The sequence below is a fragment of the Trachurus trachurus genome, assembly GCF_905171665.1.
Source record: "Trachurus trachurus genome assembly, chromosome: 6".
NCBI lineage: Eukaryota > Metazoa > Chordata > Actinopteri > Carangiformes > Carangidae > Trachurus > Trachurus trachurus.
This window is the reverse complement of record NC_139897.1, coordinates 13,772,927-13,786,673: the sequence shown is the minus strand read 5'-3', so window position 1 is coordinate 13,786,673 and position 13,747 is coordinate 13,772,927. Positions and strand designations below refer to the sequence as shown.

The window sequence follows — 13,747 nt, the reverse complement described above, 5'->3', positions numbered from 1 at the left end:
TGTCGGTGCAGGTGGCGCTGCGTCGCCGCGGTGAGACCAAATCCGGGGGCACAGACAGTAGCTGCTGCCTGCTGGGCTATGGAGAGTGAGCCGTGGAGCCGGACGGGACATGTCTGAGTAGAAAGCTGCGTCATTTTCCAACACTTTAACATTTTTTTAATCTCTGTGTCGAAGATGGGGCACTGCGGCATCACGTCCTCGAAGACGGTCCTGGTCTTTCTGAACCTGATATTCTGGGTAAGTGTGGAGGTTTTTGACCGTTTTAAACGTGCGTCACGGCAGCAGCAGTTGCAGCAGTTGCAGCAGTTAGCAGCTAGCGGCAGATAGCAGCAGTTAGCAGCATCACAAAAGCAGCAAAAAAACAGGAAGAGTTATACATTTGCTGACAATTTTAGGGAAATAACCATATTCAAAAAAACAAATGTAGTCACTCAAAAACCTTAATTTATAGCATTTGAAAAGGAAACTGGACAGTAACGTCACCTCCAAAGTATATCTAACAGTTTACTCTAATAAAAAAAAAAGCTGCTAAAACTTTTCATTTGTGCAATATAAATATTAATCAATAAAGATTTGATTAAAAAAAAGGAAACGCTAGCGGCGGCTAGCAGCAGCAGCTAGCAGTAGATAGCGCTGTGCCCAGTCAGCTGCCAGGCTAGCTGAGGCAGCCGACCTTTGTTCACCCAGGGGGGGATTAGTTTGAGAGCACAGCACCTCAGTGGTATATGATATCATGAGGTCAGTGGTTACCCACAGACGGCTTTACATGAGGTTTTAGAGGCGGTAGAAAATGAGAGCGTTGCTCTACTTGCTAAAGTCAAACTATCACTGTTTCGACACCCCCAGTGGAGAGTAGGTCAACCTTAATCTGCCAGGCAGCAGCACAGAGAGAATATGAATCAGCAGTACATGGTGACAGCTAAGCTAATTCAAAGTATGCATTAATATATGCATCGTCCTTCATTCAGTGAGGTCATCAGACACACACACTAACAGGAAAGATATCAGTCACACACAACAAAACCCAGACCACTACCACCACCACCACACACACACACACACACACACACACACACACACACACACACACACACACACACACACACACACACACACACACACACACACACACACACACACACACACACACACACACACTCACTCACTCACTCACTCACACTGCATCTCTATTACAGGTGTCATTTGCACAAACCTAAAGAAGAAAGTAATTAACAGTGCAAAACAAAGGAACAGTCAGAGGCAGTCCCAGTGGCTGAAAAACTGGAAAAGGTCAATTTGACTAAAATAACAACTACTGGTACATCCAAAAGACATGACAGGATGAAGTCTAATGGTGCTTTAAAATTTAAAGGCACATCTCCCACTTTTCTCTTGAAGCCAGGTGCAGGGGATTGGTTGTGTCTAAGCAGTATGACTGTCTTTATCTGACAACAACTTGTTTGAAGCATATAGGAATATTGAAGTAAATTTAGTTGAAATCAAAGAGCATCTAATAAAAATGTCTCCTATAAGAGGTGGCCACGGTTAAGTATCCTATGTGAAACAATGACATGTGTGTAATATGATGTGTGCAGTGACAAATGTCACTGCAAACTTCATAAAGATGAACACTGGTTTCTCTTGGCTTCGCTAAAATGGCATCACCATCATCAGTTGGCTGTGAGGCAGGAGAGTCAAATAATTAATTGACTGGTATAAAAGCACTTAGGACATCCTGATGAGTTGCAGGTCCAGTCACTGTCAGTGGGTCATAGGAATTCGATAAGAAGTGGTGACGGAAGCGTGTAGCTCTCATAAGTAGTAACATTTTAGATAAATAAGAAATGAAACACACATATGCAGCTTTGATAATATATTGATCCTCTATATGGTTAGGGGTGACTCCCTGGTGAGGTTTTAAAACTAAACATTTAATCTGCACAGTAACTGTAGCTCTCATTAAATGTAGGGGAACAAACATTATGGTATAGTCTCTGTAATGGTTAAAAGTAAATGTAAAGCCTATTATAGTATTGAAAGTAAAGAGTACTAGAAGTGTGCACTTAAGTACTTTTCCACCACTAATCGGTGATGTGATGCATGCATGTGTTTTATTTTTAAAGGTGTAATCATGTGATTTCCTTTTGTGGATTGATGCGAGTTACATTTTGGTGCGTCTGTCACCCACAGGCTGCCGCTGGTATCCTGTGCTATGTTGGAGCCTATGTCTTCATTACATATGATGACTACGACCACTTCTTCGAAGACGTGTACACTCTTATCCCAGCAGTGGTCATCATTGCAGTTGGAGCCCTGCTTTTCATCATAGGGCTCATTGGATGCTGCGCTACAGTCAGAGAGAGCTACTGTGGACTAACAACGGTTAGTAAACCAGTTTGGCAAGTTCAGCTTGAATAAGAATAAGGACAATCATACTTTATTATACTCTGTATGAGTCCAATTAAATATGAAAATTAAAAATACAAAGTGTGACCTCAGGATACATTAGAACAAGGTACTGTATAGATGTTTTAAACTTGACATGAGACTGAGAGAGTACGTTATCATTTATCACATTTCACTGCAAGGCATGGCAAAATGTAATATGATTCAATATTTACATATGGACGTGTTTGTTTTCTGAGGTGTCTACAGTCTTGAGTTTCCTAAATTTCATTATGTCTCTAAATCCAAAATTCATTCCACAGTTTGTGATCATTCTCGTGCTGGTTTTCATCACCGAAGTGGCAGTGGTGGTACTCGGATACGTTTACAGAGCAAAGGTGAGAAAATCAAAAGCACACAATGCATATACACAATACTGACCCACAGGAGAAGCGAAAATCTGTCACCCCTAAGTAAGCTCATCTAATCTACTTCTGATTACCATCTGTAAGTCTGATTTATGTGTCTGCAAACATGTAGTCTCACACCTATTTACTGTCTACAGGTTGAGAATGAAGTTAATACTTCTATCAAGAAAGTGTATGATGAATACAACGGCACCAACAGCAATGCCCAGAGCCGCGCCATCGACTATGTTCAGAGACAGGTAAGGACAGAAATCCTGTCTCCTTGATCGCCACTTATTGTTTTACCTGCTTGTCAGTTAGGATTGATGCAAGTAGTTGACAGTGATTTTGAATTTTTATTGTCATCGTTTTTACAGCTTCAGTGCTGTGGGATTCATAATTACTCAGACTGGCAGAATACACACTGGTATGAAGAATCCAAAAACAACAGCGTACCCATCAGCTGCTGCAGAACTGACATTCAGAGCTGCACAGGGTCCTTAACTCATCCTGAAGATCTCTACCAAGAAGTATAGTTATTTTTGAATTTCTCAAGTTTTTATACTTTTAAAGCAGATTGATTTCTCCTCCTTTTAAATATTTAAACATATTCTGTGTGTGTGCCGGTGCGTGTGTGTAGGGCTGTGAAGCTCTGGTTGTGAAGAAACTGAAGGAGATCATGATGTACGTCATCTGGACTGCCCTGACATTTGCTGCCATCCAGGTATTTAACTTTTATCAGGATACCTAGTTGCATATGTTATCACCAGTCTTCAATGGAAAAATGTTTTTGTGCCATTATCATGATTTGTCAACTTACATTGTGCCCACCCACAGACATCAACAACAATAATAATCACTACTCTTTTGACTGTCTGGTAATTATAAAGCTACAGCCAGCAGCTGATCTGCACATCAAATGCTAACCATTAAACCCTGTTTATCTAACAAACTCATGTTGGTGACCGAAATATGGGAAGTTGCTGCACCAGTACAGCAAATAAGCCTGTGTATATACTCCCCAATAAAACGACAACTTTTGTTTGTTTTACACTCGAGTTTTTGTATGGATTAAACAAACAAGATATCAGGTGTTGGTTAGGGCACTGGTGGGAAATTTTAATTTTCAACAGAGCCAGGACAAATGGTTTCTGCCTCTCTTTAGCCGTTTTGCTAAGCAAATTTGAACCACTCCTGCCTCCACCATAGTAAATAATAGTCAATGAGCCGTTTGTCTCTTTTCTTCTAGATGCTGGGGATGCTGTGTGCATGCGTCGTGTTGTGTCGCAGAAGCAGAGATCCTGCCTACGAGCTCCTCATCACAGGAGGCACCTACGCATAAAGGAGAGCACTCCTCTTTCCATAACACACAGACACACACACACTTTTAGGATTTACATGTGTCACTGAGGAGAGCATGAAAATAATCTAATACCCCACTTACCTTAACACGCTAACCACACTAAAGTTAACCCATTTTCCCCAAAACAAAAAAAAGCTTATGACCAAATTCTTTTAATGGTCAATGAGAATGAGGTGAGATGTAGACATCATCCTGTTGCTCTGAGGATTTCATGAGGGTGTTAGACCTCATTCTTACCAAACTTAAACTCTGTAATTCCTGTATGGAGTAAAAATGTGGACAGGGTCATTTCCTCACATGTTAGTTTGCACTATGTGTATGGCTTTCAAATATTTTCTATTTAAACTTGTCATGTACTTGAATGAAACTGTGTAAAATTTCACCCTGTACCTCTACTACTATCACTACTGCGACTACTTATACTACTACAGATCAGTTTTGTTTAAAACCTCAATTTTTACCAGCAGTATTTTGGCAAGACATAGTGGACATCACAGCCCGAAAAAGTGGCACAGCAGGTTTTAGCGTGTGAATCATGAAACTCAACAGGCTTTAGCTTTGCTGATCTTTGTTTTAAGAGTCAAATCTTGTAATCACCTCGAGTAGGTGGGATATTTCATGTAGTAATAGTGGACACAAGATACGTTTTTTTTTTTTCCTGTAGCCTTTTTGTTTGTCTCTGTCTCATTCTACTGATGGCATTTTTAGGAGATGATTTGCTGATTATCTTGAAATATAAAGACTCAAGAATGTAAATAAAATCTGAGGTGAAAGTTTGAAATTAAACAAGTGTGTTTTCAGATTTTATTGTTTCATAATATAAATATTAAATCTTTACAGACTTTTTACCCAATCTGATAAAAAAACAAAAGAAACACATTCAATGGCCAATCACCGATCATGTTGATCATGTCAACAGTCGTCAGGAGGAGGGATTGTAAAGAGCCTGTGCATTTTTTACCTTTTATGCTTTGATGCTACAAGTCTTTGAACTAGGTTATGGGTTACCAGAGGATAGAAATATAAGTAACATGTTTAGATATTGAAGCTACTTGTAACGCTAGACCTAATTGTATGTACCGCTGAACTCTGCCTGGACACCATGGTAGCTGTGCGTCACCTGCTGCAGAGTAACCAGATACCTTAGGACTACAGAATGCTCAACCACATGACCCAAGAATAGTGCTTGGGTGTATTTGGACTACTTTACTTGAGTTGTCCAATCCGGTTTTATAATCCACATTAAGAATAGTTTTTGTTTGAGTAAATGGGCGACAAGGGGGAGAAAAAGAAGTTGTTTTCTTAAATAGTAAATAATAAAAACAATATTAACAATGCTTTAAAAAAAAATCCCAAACATTTGTCTGTCATAATTCAATAAATACAAATACACAGTCATGCAGCATTAGCATTCAGACTAAAATCAATAACTAGATAATATATACAATAAATGCCAATCAAACTGTCCAGCATTTAGGCTTAGTTTCTAATATAAAATAATTTAATAAACTTAGTGCAATGACCTTGTGTATCAGGTCAGTATATCACCCAGCTGTCATTGGTATGAAGAGCATTCAACACACCAGAAGTAAGGGCAGAGTAATATGAATATGTGCTATAGCAATAAATATTTCAATGGTTTAACAGTTACTGTATCTTTAAACTCCCATGTATAGGATTTTTCTGTGTTAACTTAAACATAATATGATTAAAAATAGTAATAATAATAGTTTGTATAAACAAAGTTTGTTGCCGTCAGGCTTTCGCAGCATTTTTCCCCACTACAGTGTCTTTTATGTTACCACCAATAGGTGGTGCCAAATTCTGACATTTTAAAATCTTACACACAGGAGTTTTAATGATGTTTGAAAAACAAATATGAACAGTTGAAAAAAAAAATCAATTCATCAGGTAACTTTGAAAGGACAGAGCCTTTACAACATTACATAAGAAGTGTAGTTGTCTTTATGCCCTAATAGTCTACTTGCCAACAATGAGTACCCCAAAGTTTTATGTTAGAAATAGATAGTATGGGTCCCCAGTATTCAGAAACTGCCGGATGCTAACTTATATATATTGGGCAATTAGCATAATTGACATAATTAGCATACATTAGCATAATTTCCTATATGGGCAATATTTCAACACAATTTACTTGGCTGATCTGGGTAATATTGGAGTGGTTTTAGGGGTTATTGATGATGCTGAATCCATTTCTGACATTTTCAAAATCCAAAATGGCTGTCTAAACCGATGACCAGATTTTGAAATCCATCAAAATCGGCCCACTGGCGGTTAAAATCTGGTCACTTCCGGTTTAGACAGCCATTTTGAATTTTGAAAATGTCAGAAATGGATTCAGCATCATCAATAACCCCTAAAACCACTCCAATATTGCCCAGATCAGCCAAGTCAATTTTGTTGAAATATTGCCCATATAGGAAAGTATGCTAATTTCTGCTAATTATGTCAGTTATGCTAATTGCCCAATATATGTAAGTTAGCATCCGGCAGTTTCTGAATACTGGGGACCCATAGGCTACTATATATTTCTAACATAAAACTTTGGGGTACTCAACATTTCCGGGTTCACAATGGGGCCCTATGGGCTGGCAAGTAGACTATAATATATGACTACCGTAGTCAGGTGAATTTATTCTTTGGCAAGGTACGAACCAGGGACCAACCCTGTGAGGCCATTTCTTTGCACCAACCACCAACCATCCTCGCCTTGATCTATGACCACCACAACGTCCCCAGCAGATACCGAGAGCTCATCATCCCCCTAAATGAAGGCAGAAAGATAAGTCAACAGATCGGTGTGAAAAAGGAGAAAGAATTAGGACATGTGAATTTGTCTCATGTCTTGCTCACCTGTGCCACGTAGTCATACACTGTCTTAAACTCGTCACTGCTCAGCTGGGACGGCTGACATCCAGGAATGGAGGCATATACTCCCTCTGATGTTTCTGCTGTGGAGTCGGGACAGGATTGCAGACGTAATCAACATCAGTTCAGGTATCGTGTGGAGCCACTCATGACTAGACACTTTCTTATGGAACTCACAATGCTGGATGTTTTTTTTTTATAGATTCTACACTAGTGTAATTAACTATATAAAAGTGCATGCTGTTGCACTTTATGGTGGGTGTGTTATTACAATGTAGTCTTGGTTTCACTTTTTTTTTTTTTGGTAGATGTGAGGTTGAGGTTTGAGTTTCAGCATTTCACAACCTGAAAAGGTAAATGCTAGACTTTAAAACTACCTACAGTACCTATTCTTTTGCACTTTTATCTACGATATCTGTCTATCTAAAACTAGGTTTAAGAGTTTTCATTTTACTTCATAACTTTAGTCTGGTGGAAAGCATGTCTCTACATTTCAGTATTGTGTATCACACCAATTTATAATTATTTATGGGTGGGTACATACCGATATGCTTTTTTTTTTCATAATTCAAATATTCCCTACAAAAATGTCCCTTTTATTTCAGATTAGTAGTGTCCCTGAATCTGTTATTTAATGCATTTTAAGTACATTTGTTGCAACTTCCTGTGTTGTAATGATGATGGTGGCTCACAGTTTAATCTGTCATTACTCTGGAAATTGAAGGTTACTTAATTAACTGTACCAGTGGGTTGAGCAACAGACTCATTGATGCTGGTTTTGGAGCCAGTGGAGCCGCTTCCCTGCAGAAGATTCGAAAACCTGGAAATGATATTGAGAGGACAGAAAAGAGAAAATCATGCATTAATCTCTGCGGTCATCTTTCATCATTGTCATTGTCACTCATTTAGTGCGACACTGCTTTCCATTGTGTAAGTCCGACCTTTTCATGACTCCTACGAATCCAGCGCTGCCGTTTCTGTCAGTCGTAGCTTCCCTGTCATAGTAACTTTGGTATTCAATTGGAGCTATAAATGTTTAAAAAAAAACACAGTTGCTTCAAGGTCTTACACACAATACATCACCTGTTTCCCTGTGGCAAGCATTCTGTTTTTGCAGCAGTTGAAAGATAATATTAAAATTTTCAACTTAGAACATATTCAAATCCAAATCAGGAAGACTGCAGGGCGGGTGCCTACCTGGGGGGGTTGAGCCAGTGCGTTTCAAGTCCACAAAGCAGTTGTTGTCTGTGATGATGTCACACTTTTCCAGTGTTTTCCTGACATCCTCGTAACACTGAAAGAGAAGTTTGGATTAGATTTAGCTCTATAGCACGGTGTATTTGAACAGTTCACCCAGGGTCTGTCCCATACAGATGTGTAACAGCTGCTGCACCCACCTCATCATCTTTCACACTCTGCATTGATAACTGGTTACAGTGCTCCCACAGAGCATTTCTTAGTATGCTGATGCGGTCTTCTTCCTGTTGCTGAAACATCTGCACAACAAGTAGTGAGTAGTAAAAAAAAATGCCAATGATCCAGAAGACTTTACTGCAGTTACTGCACAGCTGACAATGCACAACATTGCACACACAGTCTACATCTGAAATGATGCAAATGGCGACTTCTTGCACAATGAATGCATCCAGCATGGCCTTTCACATCTCTGCCATCTGTCAGGTTTACTGCTAGAATGAATTTCAGTGCTTCATAGCTGCAAATTAGCTGAGAAAAGATGTTGAATGGTTGCTACGTTCCAGTTGTGTTATCACATATAGGAAGGCTTAGTTTCCCCATTGGTTTGTCTTTAGTACATTAGTGACTCATTTCATATGCTGCTCATAGGAAGTATTACACATCCTCTATGACAAAACAGATTTCAAGTATTTCCACTCTTGGGTTTAGTCTGTACATTTTAAGATGTGTAAGGTACAGCCTGTATTCCCACTTGATAAATATTGTAAGAGGAGGAATACAACTTCCAGGATCATTCTTTACCTCACACGTGTTGCTGTGTGTTGATTCCCATTCTTGGCGGACCTTGTCCAGCTGCTCAATGTTTGACATGTACTGTTTCTCTAGAAGAAAATAGAAACAATGATAAAGAGAAAGTCAATCAGATGCACTCTTGATTTTCCTAGTATGCCACATTCACAGTATGTCCAACTCTATTTCTATCCTCAGAATAGGGGAAGTTAATGTGACCACTATCCATTAAAACTGGGTTTTGGTTAACCACCTTATTTTATTAAGCAATGTGTTCAGTACCAGTTTTAGTGTTGTTTGTTCTTACCAGCCTCCTCCGCAGCTTCCCTGCACTGTTTGGATTTGTTGTTCATCTGAAAAAGAAAATAGATGATACAATGACAAATTGTCTTTGCATCTGTAGCTGTGTGGATATCCAAATGAAATGGAATATTACTTCATTGACATAATCTACTGGTATGTAAATCTTATTTAAAGTCGTCAAGACAGAGGCTGTGGTGTAAGCTCACGCTTTTAATGCCAAAAATAATGGTATTTCCCAATCACTGTTACTGTTGTGGAATAACTGGGATAACTGTCAGCGTTGTTTGAGAAACTCTTCCTCTGGTTGCTAACAACAGGGTTTGATTCTAAATGTACTTGTCATATTAATGGTTAAAGAGCATACAAGCTGTTATAATATCTTTATGATAGCCATAACACTGTTACATGTTCTTATGTCTGTTGTTTTGACCATCACAACTATCACATATTACACTACATATAATAAGTTGTACACATACAGTTTGGTCATTGCTGCTACATTCAGATGTTTGCCCTTCACTGTACGGAATAAAGTGTGAGCAACGTTTTCACATTTATCTACCGTGAGAAAGTTTCACTGGAAGTTAAATTTAAAGACATGTATCTACAAGCATGATAGGAACTTGAAACCATTTTTTCACGTACAGTACACTGACCACAAACTGTTCATGGAAGAATGAGACATGCTGTGTCCAGCAATTATCCATTTAAAGGCAACAAGTTCAATCATAGAGTCTAGTCTTCCAGGTGTAAGTGTGCTTTTATACGTTTTTGTCTGTTACAATTTGGTGGAATAACCACATCCGACACAAAGTATTATTTAGCAGATTAGCAGATTATATATCTGTATGTAGCTATATGTCTTGTGTTAGTGTTATGGCTGTGCACAGAGAAAAGGGTGTAAAATAGATTTACACTTTGGGATGACACTCCCTATAGTTACATCAATGCACTGAGTCATACCACAGCACAGATTTACCTTCTCAATCTGTTTGGGAGTGGCTGTGGGAGCGTTGCCCATCTTCTCCGCCGTTTGCTCTGCCTCGTCCGCCTCCCTGCAGCGCTGCTCGTAAGATTTTTTAGACTAGAGGTAGCAAAACGGAAAAGATGTGAAACTTTAAACACATGCTTTGTTCGCCAGCAATCGGCTCTATAAACTCTTCACAGGAAGGAGGGTTCGTGGGGTGTGGGGGTGGGGGATCTGGGGACTTTAGGGGGACTTCCTTCTTCTGAGCAGAGAGAAAGATGGCACGAGGCTCATGATGCATTGATAACACTTGCAAGACTATGAGACGTCTTAAATATACAGAGCAATGCTATGCTTCTCTAATTTCTCTCTCACACACATGCACACAAACACACTATGTTTGCACTGTATAGTCTTTCACATGCAAGCAGGATGTACCTGTACTAAAAAAGATGACTGAGACGGAAGTTGCCACAATTGTATAAGATGTTATTTAAAGACATTCACTGAGACTGAAGTGACACTTTTTCGAAAACTGTCAGCAAGGCCCTCACCAAACATGAAGTCTAAACATCATCATTTGGTTACAAACACAACCTACACAAAATATGAACCCCAATATGAACCAGTATCATTTGCATTTCATGATTGAAAAGGAGCAGAGAGGTGGAAAAAACATACATATTATGATAATATGAATTGTCCTTACTTCTATTGTTTTCTTGTAAAGGGAGACTTTTGTTTTCTGGACCTTCTCCATGATCACTTCAAACTAAAGAGCGAAGCATAACATAATGTTAAAAAAACAACAGTAAACAGAGTTAATGATCATCGTCACTGCCAGAAAACCACAGTCTCTTTTTAGATTTCCTCTGTATGCAAATGAAAAAGGTTCTGCCCTCTCTTGGTACCTTCTTTCTCTGTTCTTTCTGTCGATCTCTGAACTGCTCCATTCTCTTCACCTCCTCCTTCAGGAGCCCAGAAAGCTGAATGTGCACGTTTCCTATGTTCTCAATTTCTGAAAGAAATACACATAATACAACTGAAAAGTCTGAAGTAAAAGGGACGGGCCTGAATGCCTTGAAAAAATATTTAACACAAGAAATATGAGCCTATTCCGTGCTTACGTGTTTTCATTTCTTCAAACGATGCTCTCAAAGTGCTGTGAAAACAAATCAAAAGTAGGAGATGTTAAGGGGATGCTAAAACGAAAGATGCAAGAAGATGTGTTGCTCAGACTGGAGGAAACACAGATGAGTAGCTATATTAATGCTCAAATGCACCAACCCACAAAACCTACCTTATCTCATATAAACCCCCGGCCTTGCGTGCAATGGTGATCAGTTCCTTGCCATACTTCTCCTCTGCTGATGCCCTGTAACAAAACCACAGAACATGCATTTCTCTGAGGTCACTTTCTGTGTTCAAGTGCAAATTCAATGTGAGCCCACCTCATTTTCACCAGCTCCTCCATTTCTTTGCATGTCCGCCTGCCATCATTAAGTCTCTGAATGATGGTCTCATACCCAGCATTGCTGATGAAGTCTGTTCCCTAGAACCACAAACACCAAAGTTCAGTACAAAGGGAAAAAATGTTCACAGGGAACATTGCTCAGTGTAAAATTTTAAAATAAAAACAAACAAATAAAAGTCGTACATCTTAAACGGAAAGAAAAAGCCACTGCTTCTTTATATTTATAGATACTGTATATTAAGGACCCCAATGATCAACTTTGGTCAATCTATGATCAATTCATTGATTTGAATGGCAGACAAAATATGTTGCTAACCTTTTTTACTTTGATAACTACGTGTCTTCTGAGACATTTTTACATGCATCGGAATTGTGGTATCTCATCTTGAATGGAAATTGTTACATGGTGTTGTGGGGGTCTGAGTGGAAAGCTACCAGATGAGAAAAGTACCAAAAAATATAGTAGTGATACTTTGCTGAAAACTGACCGATGTGGAGATCAGATGTTCACTTGTTATATTAGTATATTCACATTTTACATGATTCCTCATGGCAGGATGATAACAAAGAGGAAAAAGGAAGCACACAGCTTCACACAGTAAACTTAAGCTACGGTAGAGTTCAACTGATTGTTCTTTCTCACCTGCCAGTTCCTGATGCTTTGCTGATGGTTATAAGAGTTTGCACCTGTGTTGGTATCTAGTTACATTGACATTTTGATTTCTCTTGCACTGTCACGAATGTGTACTACAGTAATAGGTGTTGGGTACAGATATCAAAAGGCAGAAGCGGTAAATCAAGTGCACCTTAAGGAGCTGAGGTTAGACTGAACCACAGGAAACACCCTAACAATGATAAAGATCATTTTTTAACTATTATGACATCACAGCAGAGGCTAACTGAAATGATGAAGATGTTGTTCTGAGATCATGACATTGATGATTTTATAGTTTTATAGAACAACTAGAGAACATACAACCCAGAGATAAAAACAACATTTTTGTTTCCAATACCAATTCAGTTAGCTTTAAAGTGAGAACCGCTGAGGAAAAGGAAAAAAAAAGGCAAGAAGTCTAAAGACAGGAAAACGTGTTTAGCTCAACGTGGTCTCAAACAAATCAAACTGGAATATGATACAGGAATTACAATCCAGACAACATAAAAAGCATAAATACAGTGAAAACACAAAATCCTAGTGACAAAAACACCAGTAAACATACAGAATATAACAATGACTTCTCATCTCAGTACATAAACTTACATTCAACTAAGCTTTAGATCTAATCAATACCAAAAAAAATTTTGGTCAGTACCAACACCATGCTAACTCACCCAAAAGGCATCTTTAAATTGTAATGTCATCTTGGCAGTGGTTAATAACAGTCCCTGTTGGAGAATCCACTCAACTTCTCTTCACTTTACTTCACAGGCAGCAGTTTAAACAGGCTGTTGCTCGATGCAAGTGAACAACGGCTCATGACACATTCAGGAAATCAGCCGTCAGTAACAGCAACACTCACTAACTCATTTGATTTAAATGAGGAAGAGCTGCAACATGTCAGCAGTTACCACAGCTGGACTGATACTCATATAATTTTACTGTTGGCAAAAGTGAACAGACAGCTTATGATAATGAATCTGATACACAGCTGCAATTCCATTTTAAGTAAAGTTAAGTTAAAGTCATATATTTCTTCAATGTGTTTAAAAAAAAAAAAGTTTTAAATTGTACTCCCAGTCAGACATCCCTTTGCGTCAGGAACATGTATTTACACGTAAGGAGGGGATAAAAAACAGGAGGGCCTTCCACTGTTATGCAATCTAATAAAACATGCCTGCAACACACACTATTTAGTGACGCTGTTATTGTTCATACTTTGCTGACACTCATACTCACATTGGGGGAAGGTGCCACTTGTGCTGCTCGAGCTGCTTGAGCATGTGTTGCAACATATGCTTCCTGTTATTTGGTC

At 38.9% G+C, this 13,747-nt stretch overlaps 2 protein-coding genes across 2 annotated transcripts; one reads left to right on the top strand and one right to left on the bottom strand.

Moving 5' to 3' along the window:
- The first annotated feature begins 11 nt into the window (after positions 1-11).
- tspan3a (tetraspanin 3a) lies at positions 12-4,957 on the top strand. Its single transcript, XM_083974264.1, has 7 exons — positions 12-237; positions 2,191-2,382; positions 2,709-2,783; positions 2,951-3,052; positions 3,170-3,322; positions 3,433-3,516; positions 4,042-4,957. Exons 1-7 carry the CDS (start codon positions 175-177, stop codon positions 4,132-4,134), a joined length of 762 nt encoding a protein of 253 aa, XP_083830390.1. The 5' UTR covers positions 12-174; the 3' UTR covers positions 4,135-4,957.
- Positions 4,958-6,801: 1,844 nt separating this feature from the next.
- On the bottom strand, positions 6,802-13,277 carry pstpip1a (proline-serine-threonine phosphatase interacting protein 1a). The gene is made up of 15 exons (XM_083973109.1): positions 13,107-13,277; positions 11,752-11,852; positions 11,601-11,675; positions 11,428-11,462; positions 11,212-11,318; positions 11,010-11,072; positions 10,313-10,417; positions 9,338-9,383; positions 9,043-9,122; positions 8,442-8,540; positions 8,242-8,338; positions 7,986-8,070; positions 7,788-7,864; positions 7,030-7,127; positions 6,802-6,940 (listed from the first exon to the last, which is right to left on the bottom strand). Exons 1-15 carry the CDS (start codon positions 13,134-13,136, stop codon positions 6,809-6,811), a joined length of 1,230 nt encoding a protein of 409 aa, XP_083829235.1. The 5' UTR covers positions 13,137-13,277; the 3' UTR covers positions 6,802-6,808.
- Positions 13,278-13,747: the final 470 nt, after the last annotated feature.

Bases quoted from the DNA above. Each gene is read 5' to 3' on its own strand.
- pstpip1a (XM_083973109.1), bottom strand. From the start codon at position 13,136: ATGACATTACAATTTAAAGATGCCTTTTGG. The intron at 11,676-11,751 runs GTGGGCTCACAT...GTTTTGTTACAG, and splicing joins GAGGAGCTGGTGAAAATGAG to GGCATCAGCAGAGGAGAAGT. The intron at 6,941-7,029 runs GTGAGCAAGACA...GCCTTCATTTAG, and splicing joins TGTATGACTACGTGGCACAG to GGGGATGATGAGCTCTCGGT.
- tspan3a (XM_083974264.1), top strand. From the start codon at position 175: ATGGGGCACTGCGGCATCACGTCCTCGAAGACGGTCCTGGTCTTTCTG. The intron at 2,784-2,950 runs GTGAGAAAATCA...TACTGTCTACAG, and splicing joins GATACGTTTACAGAGCAAAG to GTTGAGAATGAAGTTAATAC. The intron at 3,053-3,169 runs GTAAGGACAGAA...TCGTTTTTACAG, and splicing joins TCGACTATGTTCAGAGACAG to CTTCAGTGCTGTGGGATTCA.